This window comes from Microplitis demolitor, chromosome 2 (genome assembly GCF_026212275.2).
Source record: "Microplitis demolitor isolate Queensland-Clemson2020A chromosome 2, iyMicDemo2.1a, whole genome shotgun sequence".
Lineage (NCBI taxonomy): Eukaryota > Metazoa > Arthropoda > Insecta > Hymenoptera > Braconidae > Microplitis > Microplitis demolitor.
Genome location: NC_068546.1, coordinates 15,966,767 through 15,985,934, shown reverse-complemented (window position 1 = coordinate 15,985,934; position 19,168 = coordinate 15,966,767). Strand labels below are relative to the sequence as shown.

At 30.3% G+C, this 19,168-nt stretch overlaps 1 protein-coding gene across 10 annotated transcripts in view; it reads left to right on the top strand.

The window, feature by feature from the left end:
- LOC103578088 (protein Lilipod) overlaps positions 1 to 19,168 on the top strand; it is a 118,589-nt gene that overhangs the window by 3,896 nt on the left and 95,525 nt on the right. For all 10 annotated transcript variants that reach the window (XM_053736929.1, XM_053736928.1, XM_053736933.1 and 7 more), the window contains 3 exons: positions 12,890 to 13,154; positions 13,225 to 13,328; positions 13,399 to 13,525. In XM_053736929.1, the coding sequence (XP_053592904.1) occupies positions 12,890 to 13,154; positions 13,225 to 13,328; positions 13,399 to 13,525 (496 nt within the window). The remainder of the gene's footprint in view (positions 1 to 12,889; positions 13,155 to 13,224; positions 13,329 to 13,398; positions 13,526 to 19,168) is intronic.

Here is a 19,168-nt window from a genome sequence, read left to right as displayed (position 1 = left end):
ATAATTTTTTATTAGTTGCATTTTAAAATTGTGGACAAGTTCGTTATAGTTCCCCTATAACATGCGCCCATAGTAATTTTTAATGGAAAATTTTTACAGTGTATAAAGATTCTATAAGAATGAATGAGTTATATGAGAAGTGCTATAGTTGAGTATAGGGCCTTATACATACAGTTATAAAAATCTATCAGATTTTTAAAGCAGGGAAAATAGAATGATGTTAAATTCAGAGTTCAATAATGTTGATTAGCTTATTTATATGTGTGTATTCAAAATCCTTTGTGTTTAATTATAATATACAAAGAGCTAAAGCTGGCAGCACTTTTGAATAACATGGATAATGATTACGCCTCAGCTGGGTTACACGGGCTTGAAGTATGTTCTAGTCCTTACAGGCAAGAAGTACAAATATGTATCAGTACTTTGAGTCTGTATAAACCTCAAATAGTTTCAATCAGATAATTTGTATCTATGTCTATCTTGAATTTCTGAAATTTTTAGTATGAGTATCCTTGATTAGCCTTTCTTTACTCGCGCTATAAGCGTGACGCCGCCTTTTTGATTAAAATTGCAATAAAAGTTACTGTATGGGTACTTGTGACTTTATACTTAACCAATTCTCTCTTTGAAATCTATATTTTTGTGAAATATGTGTATGATTAATAAATATACATTTCAAATTTAAAAAAAGTATATTTATGTATCACAAGAATGTGAAAAAGCGGCACAGTACTCATTAAGCAAGTTAAATCGTCGATTCAATTTTTGTAACCACGTTGTCAAACGTACTGTTGTTACGGTAAAAAATAATTCATTATAGCATTATGATTTGGTAACGTCGCATTTCATTTAGCATGGGCGGCACAGCGCATTTTTTTCAAAATTCGATACTTCGAAAACGGTTGGAGGAAAAAATTTGAAAAAAATCATGAAGGCCTCTTTCAACCTATGCTAAAAGATAAAAAAGTTTCAAAAAAGTCCGAGGTTCAAAAGCTAAATGATGTCCGATTTGGCGTGGAACGCCCCATGCATAACAAAAATTTGGAATTTTTCTTTTGATCCTTTAATTTTTTCCAGTAGTGTAGTTCAAAGATAACTTAGTATAGACAAGGATTTTAGGCATCTCTCCCGAATATGTTTATCAACACTTAGTAATGAGACAAGAAAAATCAAAAATAGTGTAGATACGAGAAAAATCAAAAGTCTCTAAAAACAATTCTATCATCATTATGAACGTTTCATATTTTTTTTTGCGTAAAAGAAGTGTTAAGGAATGTTTATCACTCATAATCTCAATTTCGAAAAAAATGGAGTTACGAGGTTTACGTAGAAAGGGGACGAATATAAGTAAACTACCAATATTTAATCTCGGATTGAAAAACTGGCCTTCAATAATTGGTTCAACCCTAGTAAAAATGAACAAGTATCGCTTTCATTTTAAACTAAGAGCAAGGTAGCAAAAAATCAGGGCAGTGCTGAAAATTTTCGAAAAATCTACCTTTAATTCTGGCTGCCAGGTGGCATTTTTATTTTTTCATTCAAGACGTTTATTTTTTGGAGCAAGAAATTTTTTTTTTGTGGTAAGAAAAAGTTTATTGGTCAAAGTAAACTTTTTTTCGTTCAAAATATTGATTTTTTGGAGTGAGATGACTTATTTTCTTTAGGCAAGAATTTTTTTATTTAAACCAAGAAATTTTCAATTTTACTTAAAAAAAAAAAGCCATCTGGTAGCCAGAATGGAAGATAGATTTATCGGAAGTTTTCAGCATCTCCCTGACTTTTCCACTGCTTGCAGTTAGTTTAAAACGAAGGCGGTCCTTGCTCATTTTAACTAAAGTTAAAGTCAATTTTTGAAGGTCAGTTTTTCACTTCTAGATTATTAATCCGCGATTTAAATATTGTTAGAACACATATATTTCCATATAAATCTACGAGCAATCCTAATTTAATCGCGCATTACGAAAACCTCTGATTAATAAACTAACTTTGAGTAAATGGGGTTAGAAACGAAAATATATATACGTAACAAAATATGAATTGATAAAAAATTCTACAATTCTTCAAAAATTCGAGATCTGTAAATTCATTAAAATTACCCGATAAAAAAAGTTTTTGTCTAATCATATATAATTATGCATAATCGTCTATATATGATTGGATCCAAAAATTGGCCAGGTCTAATTATATATAATCAGATCTGTTTATACATGATCATGCATAAATAAATATAGTCATTTTTAGAATCTCATTTAGAATACCTTTAAATTATTAATTAAGTAATTTAATTAGGATTTATTGATTTCATCAATATAAATATCGATTAAATTTAAATAAAAAAAAAAAAAATTACTATTCGTTGACCACCACTTTACTACGAGGTCACCCATCCAATCAATGACCTACGCCGATGCTGCTTAACTATAGTGATCGCTGGATTGTACTCTGATCCTCTAGTCTGTTATGAACTTACAATAAAGAAAAGTTTATGGCATTACTTAACTCAAATAATCAAGTCGATACATCATACGTAAATAATGCACCTAATAATGAATTTGATTTTGTACATAAATTACAATAGAATTCAATAGATACATATAATCAAATCTATTTATCTATAAACTTATAAATATTCGTATATAAATCGATATCGATTAATACTTTTAAATTGCTGCCGAAACCTTTGAACATTTTTTAAGTATTGGGAATTTAAGTTTATTTGATAGTTGACAAAATAAAAATTTAATAACATTTATATTAAAAAATTGTCATATTATGTAATATATATATAACTACATATAACTTTATATCAGTCATGTCTGATCAGATCCAATTATATATAAACTTATGCACGAGCATGCATGAATTTATAGTAGCCATGTCTGATCAGATCTAATTGTATATGGATTTGTATCAGTCATGTCTAAACAGATCTAATTATGTATAGACTTATATATACTTAGATCTGATCATATATAGACTTATATATGGTAGTAAATGGAGTTTACAGCCAAGTATTATCATGCCTAATTATATATAGAATCATATATAATTAGATCTGATCATATATAGACTTATATGGTTATATATGGAGTTATACCAGCCAAGTATGAACATATCTAATTATATATAGACTCATTTATAATCAGATCTGGTCAGATCTAATTATATATAGACATATCTAATTAGATCTGATCATATATAGACTTATATATGGGCTAATAACAGCCAGGTATGATCAGATCTAATTTTGTATGGGGTCATATATAATTATATATAATCATGCATGATTATATATAACTTCATATATGATTATATATAATCATATATGATTATATATATGAACATATATAATTATATATAATTAGACAAAAACTTTTTTCATCGGGTTATCAAAAACGGCAACAGCAAATATTTAAATATTTAAAAATGAAAAATGACATATTAAGTTCAAAGATTTCTCATGGGATTGGTAAAGAGTGTTAATAGACTTATAAAAAAATAAGTAAATAACAGTTATAATTTATATTCATCTATTATTAATAAGTTTAAATACGAGATAGGTTAAAGAGGCATATGACACTGGTATAGAAACACGGTTGACTCACGCCGCCATGTTTATATATATATATATATATATATACATATATATATATATATATATATATATATATATATATATATATATGTATATTGTAACGGGTTTTTCACCATCGGGGGTCTACCGGTGTGTCCGAAATCCGAATACACTTACGCTTTTGGCAACCTTGTTCAAAATTTTAAAGTTGGGCGCCAGGTGATTTCATAATTACCAAATAAACAATTTGTCAAGCGATAAGCGACGAGCTTTGCTAGAAACAGGTGGACCAAGTGTTGTACGAATGTGGTGCACCGTTGAATGTGAGTTGTCGAAATATTGGCTCAGGGTGGCGGATCGGGGAAAGGTCAGGCATTTAAGATTACGATAAAATAATTGATCAGAATTATAAGAAAAATTAGACGTATATTACATAAACAGAATAATTGATCGGTTTCACACAAATTATCGGTTACAATAAAATATAAATGCCGTTGTCGGCTTGACTCGATATAAACAAAATTATCACAAAAAAAAAAAAACGTAGTTGATCGAAAAACAAAGTTAGTTCATTGCTCGGAAAAAAAATAACAGTCGGTTGTCGAAATAAAATAATTCTCAGGTTTTCCAACGAAAAAAATTATTTTTTGAATATTTAAAATGTCGGAAAAAAAAATATCATTGATTCATTCGATACTAAAAAGTATAGTAGAAGAACTCTTAAAATTTCAAAAGACTAACAAATTTATTTTTTTTAAAAATAATTGTTTAATAAAAATTGCGGCGCTGTGCTCATAGCGCGACGGAGGAAGGGTTAAATGAAGTTGATTGCGCTGAACTGAACCTTAATTGAAACTGACTGCACTTAATTGAGCCTTAAATTAAACTGTTCAGCCTGCTACTGGAATAAAATTGAAGCTGGATTCAACCTGAACAAGCTTAAGCTTCAAACTGACGTAAACTTTTCAGGCTGTTTTAAAACTGAACAGCCTACCATAGCATTAAAAAGACACTGAATTCAAGCTGAATAACCTGCAGGTTATCTTTAGGCTGTTCAGCGTGAAACTAGCTTGCACTTTGAACTTATTTTTAACCTGAACAACCTGCTACTTAATAATTTTTTAAGCATGATTCAATCTGAATATGTTGCTGCAGCTTGATATGACTGTAAAAGTGAATGTATTCTTCAGATCTTGAGTAGGGTACAACTAAACTCAGTAGTCACTGTCGGTAGCGTAGCCTAGTCGTTAAAGCGTCGGTCTTTCTTACCTAGGGTCCTGGGTTCGAATCCCACTAATGCGTGTGCGGTCGTTGATAAGTGTAGCGTTTTTTTCTGAATTCAAAATTTATAATGCGATTAGAAATTCAATTATTTGCATATCTAAAAATCTCTGTATCACTAAAATGATTGAACAAAAAATTAAAACAAGAATACAACAATCTGTTTTTTTAAATTTAATTAAATATGGTCATATCCAGTCATACACGGCCATATATTGCCGATTTCTATATGTGACCGTATAAACAAATATAATAATAATAGTATAAATCCTCGTCTCTAACTTAATGTCGGCCAAATTTCGGCCGAGAAACAAATTTATTATTTTTTTACCCAGGGAACCTAACATCGACCTGAAAAGCCTTTATGATTAATACTGGTCATTACGATAGCACCTACAGTTCTCATCGGATCTTAATGAAATTTTCCACACTTATTTTATAGGCGATTGTCTTGATCAAATTCGTAAAGAATCGATCGATTAGCTTTGAAGTGATGGCTGTTTACAATTTTCATGATTTTTCGTAGACTGACAAAAAGAAACCTTTGAGTCAAATTGGTTTGAGTTGAGCCAAATACGCGACGACTTTAAATACGGCGAAACACGCTACGACTTTGGCTGAAAAGCAACACACATTTGGAGGGAATTATCTACTCAAATACATGGCGTACTTGTGAACATATCATTTGCATTTGCACAACTTTTACGCACTCATTGAAAAAATATATTTAATTGAGTCAACATACTAGAGACTTTATTCCGCCTACTTTTGCTTTCATTTCTACAATACTTAAATTTAATGTAAAAAATGATGATATTCTACCTATTTTTTTTAATTTGAGTAAACTTACACTAAGTAGTAAGTACCTCGTTTTGCTCCTCCCATCCTTTTTTTAATATATTTGAGTTACATTTAAAATATGTAAAATATATACGAAAATCGGCCAAAAGTTAGCTATTAGAAATGCATTTTTTACACATATTTATATAATTTTTATGTATTTTTACTATATTTTTTTTTTTATACTAAAAATATATACTTTCTATATTTTAATAAATTTTTTTATAAACGTTTTTCACGAGGTATGTTTTAGATAAAAGAAAAAGTGATTTTTGTATTCCATTCATGATCTTGAATATTCTAAAAATAATAAATTCCTGTAAAATTTTTTTTTTCATTATAGTCATTTACTCTGGATACACACAATCAATGATATATTTAACTTCTCCAATTACAAAAGTACATTGCAGGTAGGAAATAAGAGTCATATAAAAATGAAATAAAATTTTCAGAAAAGTTGATGGCCAACAAGCTCTTTCAATTGCTACCTCAACCATCCAAATCGATTCATTAGTTCAAAAGTTACAAAGAGTTTACATACACACACACACACCCACACACATACATACACACACGGACATCATTCTGAAAATAGTCAGAATAGCTTCCTAGGACCTCAAAACGTCGACATCTAATGAAAACTCGATTTTCGAAAATCGGGGTGAAAACAATACCTTCCCGAAATTTTTGAAAATCGTCGATTTTCTTAGCGGGAAGTTAAAAAATAGTTGGTTTTTCTGACCCACCCTAAAATATATGGGGCATCCCACGCCAAATCGAACGGTTTTAAAAATTTTAATTTTCAGTTTTCGTCATCGTTTAATATTTTTTAGTACTCATCAAAAACTTAGTACTCATCAAAACTCATCCTCCTAAATTTTGAGATTCTTTTGATCATTGGTTCAAATGATATGGAATTTTCAAAAAAACAGCTTTTTTCATGGTTTTTTACTTATAACTTTTTGAAAAATGGTTTAAATAAAAGACTCAAAAAATAAAAACGTTTCGTTTTGCCATGTATTTTTAGAGAAAAAATACGAATAACTTTTTGGAAAAATTTTTCCGCGTTATATTCGAGTTTTAAAATTTTAAAGTCGTCTTCTGAAAATCATGCATATGTTGATTTTTCTGAATATTTGTGACGTTAAACTACTATCTATTTCACAACTTTTTAGGCGGTTCCGGTCGTGGGATCTCCGTGGCTACTATTTCTTTTTATTTTTGAAAATTAAAAAAATTTTCTTTTTTTTATTAAAAATCTTCGATTGCTATTTTTGTTATTATATATTATTTTTTACATCATTTTTCAGTATTTTCTCACAAGTCTACGCAATCAAAAGATTTTTCAAATAGCTCGTTCAATTTGTTTAGTTTTTTTTACTAAATTTTGTTTGCTAAAAAAATCGTTTATATATATATATGTTGTAAAATGATGAAAAATTCGACATCGACTCGTAGTTTAAAATTATTTGAATATAATTTTTTTTTTAATTGTTTTTCTAGTATATAGCCGCAATTACGGCCTTTTACACTTTTTGCTTTTATATCGCAAACTGCTTTACTTCTCCTCGTCTGCCTTCCGTTGTGCGGCTGTGGCCCGACTTGTGCTTATACTGTACTGCATCATTACGGTGATGCCCTGCAACCTCCCTTGTGCAATGGAGGTGCAGTGGCTAGGGAAACCACAGAGAAAATCTAGCCAGTACAGTTCGGTTTGGGTGAAGCTCCACTGATCGATAAAATTCCCATTTTGCCGATAACTGGATCTTCATCCCGCACCTAGCGATCAGAGACCCTCGTTCAAACCCGACGTGTGGCTAAACGATCACCCAGCCAAGTAGTGATCATGCTCGATGCTACTTAACTTCGGTGATCGCCCGAGCCACGCGCGTGCCGAACGGCTGCCTCAGCCACCTTATTATTTGAATATAATAAATAGTTACCCGATGAGCAAATCCTAGTGATATCTAGAATCGAAAATTTCGACTTCAACCGAGCAATCGATCCACTGCATGGATTGAAACGGGAGATCCCGCTGTGACGCCGAACTGAACAGCCGCGTTTCGGCATTTGAACAATTCGACCAAAAGAACAATTCTCGATTTCGACGTGTGAACAATTTAAATTAAGACTTTTAAGATCAATCCGAGTTTGAAGAACGAACAATTAATCGCGACAAATAAATTTCGAGTGAACAATAAACTACCTTCTGTGAATAACCCGAAGCATTGGCGCGAGATTAAACAAAGTATACGACTGAATTTTTATTTATTGAATAAGTGAGACGCTTTCGCGTAATAATAATTAATTACATAGTTAATTACGCATAGCAATGGTATGATAGTAAAATTTAACGCGTTACCAAAATAAATTATTATTTATAATTTATTTTATTTCTTTCGAGCAATTCTGGGAATTACGGATTATCTGTTTCTCATTCGTACGGCAGTAGAGCCTCGCCGTGTAACAATATTCTAACGTCACTCGTCAAGTAGTCCGTTAATACGTACGTTGTCTGTGTGTGTGGAAAATAGAATAAGTTTATTTTATTTCGTCAACCGACTGCTTTTTTTTAGTACGAACTGATTTTGTGTTTTTGATCAACTACGACTTTTACGAATAATTTTTTTGTTTATATCGAGTCAAGCCGACAACGGCAATTTATATTTTGTCGTAACCGATTTTGTGATACCGATCTATTATTTCTTTTGTTGAATATATGATTAATTATTTTGTTTAATTTTGATCAATCATTTATCGTAATCTTAAGTGCCTGACCTTTCCCCAATCCGCCACCATGAGCCGACATTTTCGACAATTGTTTATTGGTGATTATAAAATCACCTGGCGCCCAACATTTAAATTTTTAAACAGGGTTGCCAAAATCGTAAGTGTATTCGGATTTCACTCCGGTAGATGCCCGGTGGTGAAAAACCCGTTACAATATATATTAATTATTTTTTTAAAGTTGAATCCTACCCATACCCTGGTGGACTTGAATCACGGTAGGTACACCGTGGAACCACGGTGGTAAAATGGCACAAATCCACGGTGTTTCTACCGTGATTCAAAACCGCCAGGGATATACAAAAAAAAAGATATATCTGGATATATCCGGGCAAATCTGCATATATGGGACACATATTCATATATATGTTGCATGAATACAAATTTGCCCGGATATATCCGGATATATATTTTTTTCGTATGGGTGTTTTTTTTATATGACGTTTTCGGGAGCCTAATGAATGCAAATTTTAAATTTTTTTCAATCAAAAGTTCTACAGACAGGAAATTTGAAATAAATATTTCTTTCGATATGAGAAAATCGATGGTTTAAATTATTTTTAAGGAATCGACTTCTACAGAGATTCGCGGGTGTGTAAGAAATGAAAATATTCATGTGTTTCTGAAAACAGATATACAGAAATGAAATTTACATGAATATTACCTACGATACAAAAAAATAAATAGCATAGATTTTTTTTTTAGAAAGTCGACTCTTATATGGAGTTCGCAGGGGCGTAATAAATGTAAAATTTTGGGTTCTCTAACTAAACGACTTACAGTCTAAGAATTTAAAGTGAATATTACCTATGATACGAGGAAGTCAATATCGTAAACTTGATTTAGGAAATCGGCTCTTATGGGGTTTGCGAGGACAAAAACTATAAGTCTTTATGTTTTTTATTCAAAAGATCCACAGAATTGAAATTCCAAGTGAATATTAGCTATAATTCAAGAAAAGTAGTATTAAAAATTTATTGTCAAAAATTCACTCTTAAGAGAGTTTGCGAGGGCGTTTAGAATTAAAATTTCTCCGCTTTTGAACAAAAAGACCTATAGACTAGAAATTTAAAACGAATATTTTCTGCGAGAAGAGAAAATGAATGGTGTAGTTTTTTTTTTTTTCAGAAAGTTAACTTTCATAGAGATTCATGGGGGCGTAAATGCTGTTAGTTTTCAAGTCTTTTATCTCAAAAACCTACAGGTTAAAATTCAAAATATTCACTACCTATGCAACGAAAACGGGTGGTGCATTTTTTTTTAATCGACTTTTATGGGATTAACCGGGGTATCAAAAATTGACGGCACTTTGTTATTGCCACTTACAATTTTTGTTTAAATAAAAAGGTGTGGGAGAGTAAGACTATTTAAGGATACCCGAAAGTTAATACTAGGATATTAATATCAATAATCGAAACAAAATATATTCAAAATCCACAATGAAGACAAATGTGATTAATAGATTTCTATGAAATCTACTTGAACGTCATACAGTGTTGCATCTTAGCTTCCGTATGTGAACGTTGAGGCCTTCCAATTATTATCTACGTCGAAACTGTTATTTCTGCGGATGTACTAGTTTGACGTTATTTTATCGCCAATTTAAAAGATTTCGGCTGCAAAACGGTTTAGAACTTTCATATGGGAAATAATAAGTTAATATAAATTATCAATTTAATAATGAGATTTAGTATTATTTAATGAGATAACGTACCATGCATGCATATTTTCTATGCACATATTTTACTTAAATTTTAGTTAAGAATAAAATAAGATAGAAAACAGAGAAAACTCGTCTTTGACCTGTTTAGAAATTTCATATACCCATGTAACTGAAGTTTCGAACGTTCAATGAACGAAAATAGATTTTAAAGATATAACTATTTTAAACCTGATGTACCCACTACACCATTTTGGAGGGGTCTTTCTACCGGTATATCAAAAAATATCTACAACTTGGTCCTGAAGATGGTTCCGACAATTGGGAGTAGGGTCGATGTTTTCAATGGGTCAAATATATCAATTACTGTAGTTTCAATTCATATTTAATTGAATTCTGAGGTTTAAAATAGTAATACTTTTAAAATATATTTTCGTTCTATGAACGTTCGAAACTTCAGTTACATATATACCCGACATTTTTCCGAATGCGAATTATTTTCGACAATCAAACTTCCATATTGATTTGGCATAACACAGTGAAAATCATGCGTACCGTTCATAGTTAATGCAGTTGTCTACTGATCATTATTTTCCACTGCATTGTTGTAATCATTCAACGATACAAACTTAACTTCTATATTTGGAAAATATTTGACTTATCACTCTAATTCTATCTTAACTTATATTCTGTCGTCATCTTACATACATAACAATTGTTTTCATACGTATGTTTGTAAATGCACTCGATCATGATCTTGAACTAAGTTAGAATATCTTTTCAAGATATCAAAACGTCGAGGTCTGTTGAAGACTCAATTTTCGAAAATCAGAGTAACATCAATAACTGCTATTTATTTTTTAAATTTTCAATATTCTTAGTGGAAAATTAACATTTCATTAGTAAAATTCTAAATATAAATTCTCTAAATGATATCAAGTAATATACAAATAATTACTATCACGCTTTAATATAGTTTAGTATTTAGGTTAGTGTATCCCGCATTGGAAAAATATATATGTAAAAATTATATGCAACATATATGTCACATATATAACATATATGTACGCAAAAAAAAAATATGTCAACTAAATTTTCAGATAAACGTGTGCATAGATGAAAGCATAAATGCTTACATAAAATTTGAAATATATAATACATATATTATAAATAGATGCTATATAAATGGAGACATATATGTGGCTATATAAGTAAAAATATATGTAGATATATATGTAGACATTACGCCGACATAGATCGAGAAATAAATGTCGACATATATGCAGACATATATGTAGACATATATTTCTCGGTATGTGTGCACATATTTGCAAACATATACGTCTACATGCATGTCAACATATATGAAAACATATACGAATCTATATGCTGGCATATAAACAAATATATATGTCGATGTATATGTAAATATTTATTTTATATAGGCCTATATATATGTGTGCATTTATGCATTTCTATATGTAGAAATATATGCATTCCTATATGTAGACATTTATGTAGACATATACGTACACATATATGTCTGCATATATGTAAACATATATGCCTGAATATACGTCGACACATATGTCTACATATATGCCGACATATAGGGGAGCCTGGGGCACGAAGGCCCCCTTCAAAAGTTAGGTAAAAATTTTTTTTTATTTTCCATCAAGATGACCTCTATAATGTTTTTATCATTATTTAGGCCAATATGTGATATGTGGGGTAAAATGGGCCGCTCGAATAGAATTTTTTTTATTTTCCGTCAAGCTATGACCCTTATAATATTTTTATTATATTTTAGATAAATATGTGATATGTGAGGCAAAACGGACCACGTAAAAAAAATTGTAACGAAAAAATTATTTTCCGTCAAGTTAATTTTTTGTTACAATTTTTTTTTAGTGGTCCATTTTACCCCACATATCACATATTATCCTAAAATATGATATAAACATTAGAAAGGTAATAGCTTGACGATAAATAACAAAAAATTGGTTTTTTTAATTTTTTGGGAAGGGAGCCTTTGTGCCCCAGGAAAAAAAAAATTTTTTTTCGATTTTTTGCAAAATTTCGACTGATTCTTACGAAATTGATGGAAAATAAACGGATTTGGTGGTTAAAAGCCACAAAAGGAAAAAACCGGCTTAAGGGGACCTTCGTGCCCCAGGCTCCTCTATGTACGCATTTATCTCTGCATATATATGTACTTATATGTATGCATATATGTCTTTTATATTCTTATATAAATGTCTAAATATATGTATGCATACACGTAGGTATATATTTTACAATTATCAAAATATATATTTTTTTATATAACTTAAAATATATTTTGGCGCAAAAAAAAATATGTCAGAATATATATTTTACATAAGTAACATATATTTTTATATATGTGACGTATATAATACATATATGTCACATATATTTTCCGCATATATATATATTTCCATGCGGGATGGTATTGTAGCGTCAACCACATATTAAAACGCAACGTTTCTAAGGTTGTAGTTTTAAGTTAAAAATCTGTAGTTGTGTGATATGTATACATGTAGTGCGTGAGTTTAAAGTACTCTCTAAGCCAAACAATTATACTCTTTACTACTGATGTTCGAATTATTTCAGAGTCAGATTGTCGCGGAGAAACTACTTCAATCTGGTGTAGTTTTCATAAAGTAACTAATAAAGAGAATATAAATCTAGAAAAAAAAGTTGTTTTATTAAATTTTTGATTTCAGATATTTCTTCTTCTTTACTTTCTTTTGTATATTTCAAGTTATTTATTAATTGCAAAATGTTATCGGAAAGATCGTGATTTTTATTGTACCGTCGATGAAGATGAAGCTACAGTTCATAAAATTAGTATTTGGCTTTGCACGGCTGTTTTGGCTGTGTCTCTCGGAGCAACTTTATTACTGCCAGTCTCAATTATAAGCAACGAAATACTTATTATTTACCCGGACAGTCACTATGTTCAATGGTTGAATAGTTCTCTTATACAAGGTAAGTCTTGAAAAATGAATAAAACTTTTTATATTTTTTACCGATTATTAATTAATTTTGATATTCGTAGGTCTTTGGAATCATGTATTTTTATTTTCCAATCTATCACTATTCGTTTTTTTACCATTTGCTTATTTTTTCACGGAATCTGAAGGCTTCGTGGGCAATAAAAAGGTACGCAATGTTTGTGAATTTTAAGTGATTGCTTATTTCAGTATTTTTTCAACCGTAATTATTTTTTCAGGGCGTGATGTCAAGAGTGTATGAAACTGTGGTTGTGCTTTGTTTGATAGGAATTCTCATCCTTGGATTGGCTTATGTATTATTGGGTCTTACAGACTACTACGAATCAAGTTTTTTCACAATGCTCAGTAGGTATCTTTCAAGTTTGTTTGAATTGAAAAATTTTCTTAACACAAAATACATTTAAACTAATGAATAGTTGCTACTACCGATAAAATGTAGTAAGAAAGGGCCCGAAAAATTTTGAGTCAAGATAACCATTTCATTATAACACACAAAATACAATCTGGCAGCCAGAATGGAAAGTTGATTTCTCAAACGAAGTTTTCAAAACTATAAACCCTTCTAAATGCAGGAAAATTCATTATAAAATGAAAATCAAACTAAGTTATAGACTCGCCATAAAAATATTATCGATACATAACGCCAACTATACAGATGCTTATGAAACCTCATATGAAACGAAAGACACTTAAGACACCTTTGTCAATAAAGTTCAAATAGTATTATTTAAATAATATTGCATGCCTTAAGCGTGAATCGCGAAGGCTATGCTCGCACTTGCCTGAAAATGAAAATTCGATTTCGTCATATTTTTCATAAGTGGCAATGTACATATAACATAATTTCGCTATGACGGTCCATAAAAACGTTATCTGAGGTCAAAGTCGCAGAAATTGTTTTTTGATGTGTTTTCAAAGGGTTCAAGATCATCGAGTTAGTAACAAAAATAGTTGAAATGATAAGATAAATAGTAAAAGTCAAAGCTTATTAATCTATGATTACGATGCTTTTAACAAGAAAAGGCTATGACGTTAGGTTTAAGAGTTATAATCAACCATAACTTTTAAAGTGATTGATAATACCACTTTCAAAGTTATTCAGTCCATCCTTAAACTTCTTCAAAGTAATTGCTGATATAATGTCGGAAATTTTGTAAAGGTTCGATAAGAAATGTAAGCGCTATGCTAATGACAAGGCCGATTACGTTACATATATTGAGACAAATCGCTTTTTATCTTTGCGATTATTGCCAGCAGCCACCAGAATTCGCGAGTTGAACCCTGGCTTTGACTGGCCTCTAACAAATTTTTATTTTACCTGGACAGAGCAGTGGGTTGGGATTCTTGCAAAGCCAAGACCAGCACTTATTCAAACACGGCAACGTATGTAAAACTCACTAACTTACCTCACTGCTTATTACTTATAACTTCTTTTCTTACTGCTGGTCGAATTATTATTTATATATTAATTAATAATACTTTTGTTAAACTATTTAAGAATTTTACCAGTAAAATAGGACATGAATAGGATAAAAAGTGATATATATTTCATCAAAGGATCAACAGTTACAGTGATTTTTTATTGATAATTATAACAATGTTTAATTACTTACAATTGACGTTCTTCGCAGAATACAAAAAACAGATTATCTTAGTGTACGCTTGGTATTGTGCAACTATGACCGCGTGGCATAACGTGGTTTTAGTACACTGAATTTATTGACTAAAGTAAAATGTATTGCGAATATATCGCCGGTTACATGTAATGATAGTTAAGTAAGACTGAACTTCATTTATAACAAATGATTATTATAAACTGAAATTATAATGCAAGTTAATTGCCAGTAATGTTAAATGTAACGCAAGTTGATTGCTCGAGTTATAAAGAATGCGAGTAGATTGCCCGAATTAACAGAATCGCAAGTGAATTGCTAGTATATTACAATAGTAGATAAATTATACGTGTTATTACTAATTGATCCAGGATTAAAGTGATTGATCGATAATTTTGGGCGTAGGACCAGCCTCAGAACTCTGTCCCCATTTCACCTTTATGGACATGCGTCGACGTGATAATTAGTCATGTGACCACGGCACTATGACTTGTGCAGTTTCAGATGGCAACGAGACGGGGAAAATTGGGAACCGCAAGGCTGAGGACGACGAAGACAATTCACATTGTCTCAATATATGTGTATATTGAGACGATGTACTTGTCTTAATGGTCCTCAGCCTTGCGGTATATTTTCGCCTTTCTCGTTATCGACCCATGGTCACTTGTCATAAAGTCCTTTAGGCGCATGATCATAAAGGAAGTGGGGAGTGAGTAAAATTTTAGACCAAAAACCCTTCGGCGTCAATCGGACACTTTGATCTTGGATCCATTAGTAGCAGAGATGCATTACAATTTAATTATATATATTTATTAATTGTTCTAAATAGAGTTTACAACGTAAACAGTTCAAATATTCGCTAGGGAGACGTTATATGTCCGATGAACCGTCTGCGGACACTCACGTGCATACCAATTTTCAAATAAAAATTCTAAATGATCCACAAAATAATAATATTAAGCGTAAATTTTAAATAAATATTGTGATATGTTCAAAAAATAATAATAAAAATTAATTTTTGTGCCTGAACCGGCTCCTCAGGCTCAGGTTAATTGATAAAACTAAAATTTTTTAGTTAAAGCTTAATTGCACTATCCGGAGACACGGTCGTGTCTCGCGTCATGTACACATTCACACACATATATATACATATGTGTGAAGGTGGCGGCGCGAGTCGACCGTGTCTCTATACCGGTAACATATGCCTGTTTAACCTCTCTTGTATTTAAATTGATTAATAATAGATAAATATAAATTATATGTGTTATTTACCTATTTCTTTGTTAATCTTTTATCATTCTCTGCCAATTTCATGAGAAATCTTTGAGCTTAATATTTGAGTTATCATTTTTAAATTTCTAAATTTTTGCTTGCGCCGTTTTTGATAATTTTAATAAATTTATAAATCTCTAATTTTTGATGAATTGTGTATATTTTCATCAATATATATTTTAGTATGTATGTATATTTTCGTGTCTTAGCATATGAGTATATACAATAAATTGTAAACATTTTCATCAATATATATTTTAGAATATACGTATAATTAATTTGTTCTTAGCATTTGTTAAGCAGACTTTATTAAGGATCAGTTTTTTCCAACTGGGTTCGTTGTAATCCGAGTTTGAATTAAAGTGCTGGTATTAATAATATATAGACATGCCAGTAATAATAATTTAAACCCGGGTTAATAATAAACTCGGTTTGAAAAACTGATCCGAAATGTAATATCAGTAACTTGGTCTATACATATAATCACGTTTAGTCAAGGGTAATTTCTCAATACGAAATTTTAATAATACGTGATTAGATTATTATTGCTCGTACATTCATATGAAAATATACAAGTATACTAACAATAATTAAGTCGCAGATTAAGAATCTTGGATTAAAAAGCTGGCCTTAAAAAATTGGCGTTTACCCTATAGGAATAAACAAGCACTATCTTCGATTTAAACGAGGCGCTATTTAGCGAAAAATTGAGGCAGTGCTTAAAATTGTTCGCCACTTATAATTATAAAATTGACATCGCATACACCTACAATCGGGGACATTAATTCGAGTCGGTTTCTGAGTTTCGAGATTTATTGATAACCTTAAATTTGGCGGTTTCAAATAATAAAAGAATTTCATTATCTTTCATGGGGCATAAAAATGATTGAACTTGAAATTATTTTCTGAGATAAGTAAAATTTACTTTGCTCGAGAAACCAACTCGAATTAATGTCCCCGATTGTATTTATATATATATATTAGGGTGTTTCAGAAAAAAAAATTTATTTTCTTGTGGTCTCAAAAGTTAGTCTTAGGTATAAAAATATCCTCCCAAGAGAGCAGCTCGAAATCTCAATTCTACTAAGAGCTCAACGAATACTTATTTTCCCATTCAAATTGCATGTAAAAAAAAAGTTTTTTTTTGTTTTGAAAAATAAAAGTATTAAAAAATTTTTTTTTCGAATATTAAAGCACACAGTTCTGTAGGAAATTAAATTCTCTACACAAAAGCTTCTGATTGTTTTCTCCGGAGAACTAACAGAAAAAAAGTTATGAAGCTTTAAACTATATTGAATAGTATAACTTCATGTTTCCATTATATTAAACAGTTTTTTAAATAGAAATCTAGGTTTTTTCTTCTGAACTAATGTTATCTGTCAATTTTTTTTTGAACACATGGGAAAAATTTTCCTTACTTTCAGAACAGAACTTTTTTTTTAAATTAAAAATACAGAAAGAAAAAAATTTTTAATTCTTAAATAAAATATTTTTCTTTCGAAATTATTACGGAAAATAAGTAAGAATTCAGAAATCTATTTAAAACACCTTAGTGATTATAAATAGCATACAGATTCACTATATAAACTTGTACACGTAATAAAATCCGGAAATTATCTTTACGTTAAGTTTTTCAATTCACTATTGTTTCAAGCTTCATAATTTTTTTTCTGTTAGTTGTACAAAGAAAACACTTGAAGGCTTTTTTGTAGAGAATTTAATTTGCTACACGACCACGTACATTGATTTACGAAAAAAATTTTTTTAAATACTTTTATATATAAAAAACAAAAAAAAATTATTTTACACGTAATTCAAATGAGAAAATTAATATTGATTGAGCTCTTAGCAAGATTGAGCTTTCAAGCTACTCTTTTGGGAGGATTTTTCTAATACCTAAGACCAACTTTAAAGACCATAAGGCTTTAAAAAAAAAAAGAAATGTTCATTTTGAAACACCCTAATATATATATATATATATTATCGTAAACGCAAAAAACTTGTTATAATTTTTAAATGTTTTACAATCAGATGATATACTTATTTCGCTTTAATAACGCACACCAAGTACGTTCAACTAATTTTTTTTTTCATTTGTATATTTTCTAAAAAATTTTTTTTTCTTTTTTAATTAAAAAAAATTCCAAATACTTTATATTTTAATGATTTCCGACTTTTTTACCAATTTCTTTTTTGTATTAAGTATATCTATATCAATTGAACCGATCTATCAACTGTTTTATTGTAGAATGTTACATCTTAACTTGGCATTATTTAGTGATTTCAAATATTTTTGTACAATAGTAAATATATTATTGCAATTTGAACGTGTACTTGGCGCAATCTATTACAGCTGTGCTGTTTTTGGTGTGATAACTTTATCCGGAGACGCGGCAGTGTCTCGCGCCATGTACACGGTCAAATACATATGTGTATGCGTGTGCATGGTCGGCGCGAGACGACCGTGTCTCGATGTCCGAGTCAGAGGCCTGTTTAACCTCGCTCGTATTTCAAATTCGTATTGATAATTATTAATAAATATGGCATATTCTTATATTTTATCTATTTATTTATTAATAATTATCTTATTTCTAACGAATTTACTCATAATTTGCGTAATTTTATGATCTAATAAAAAAACAATTTTTTAAAAATTTCTCTTGCGCCGATTGAGGGATCTACATGATATAACTCGGACTTTCGTAGAATTTTTACCTTTCAGCTAACTTCATATCATAGCATGACATGAAAGTTGCTGGCTCAAATTCTTTTTTATAGAAATCTCTCCAGGTTAGCAACTTAGCAAAAATTAAATTTCTATAGTATGTGTATTTTATTGTGTGTTCGGGCCTTCTACCGGGCGTACTAGAGCGCGCGCCATTTACCCAGGAAAATTAATATTTATGATTAAATTATTTAAAAAAATTGAATAACTATAAAGAAAAAGTATGAATTATCAAGTGTGCTGATTAAAGTGAAATTTGTCAACAGATCTTAGTATCTTGATTATAAATAATCTCTAATTATAGTATCGATATAAATATAAAAAAATCGATCATTCATTGTTAAGGTTATTTTGACACAATGCCCCTTAATTTTCAAA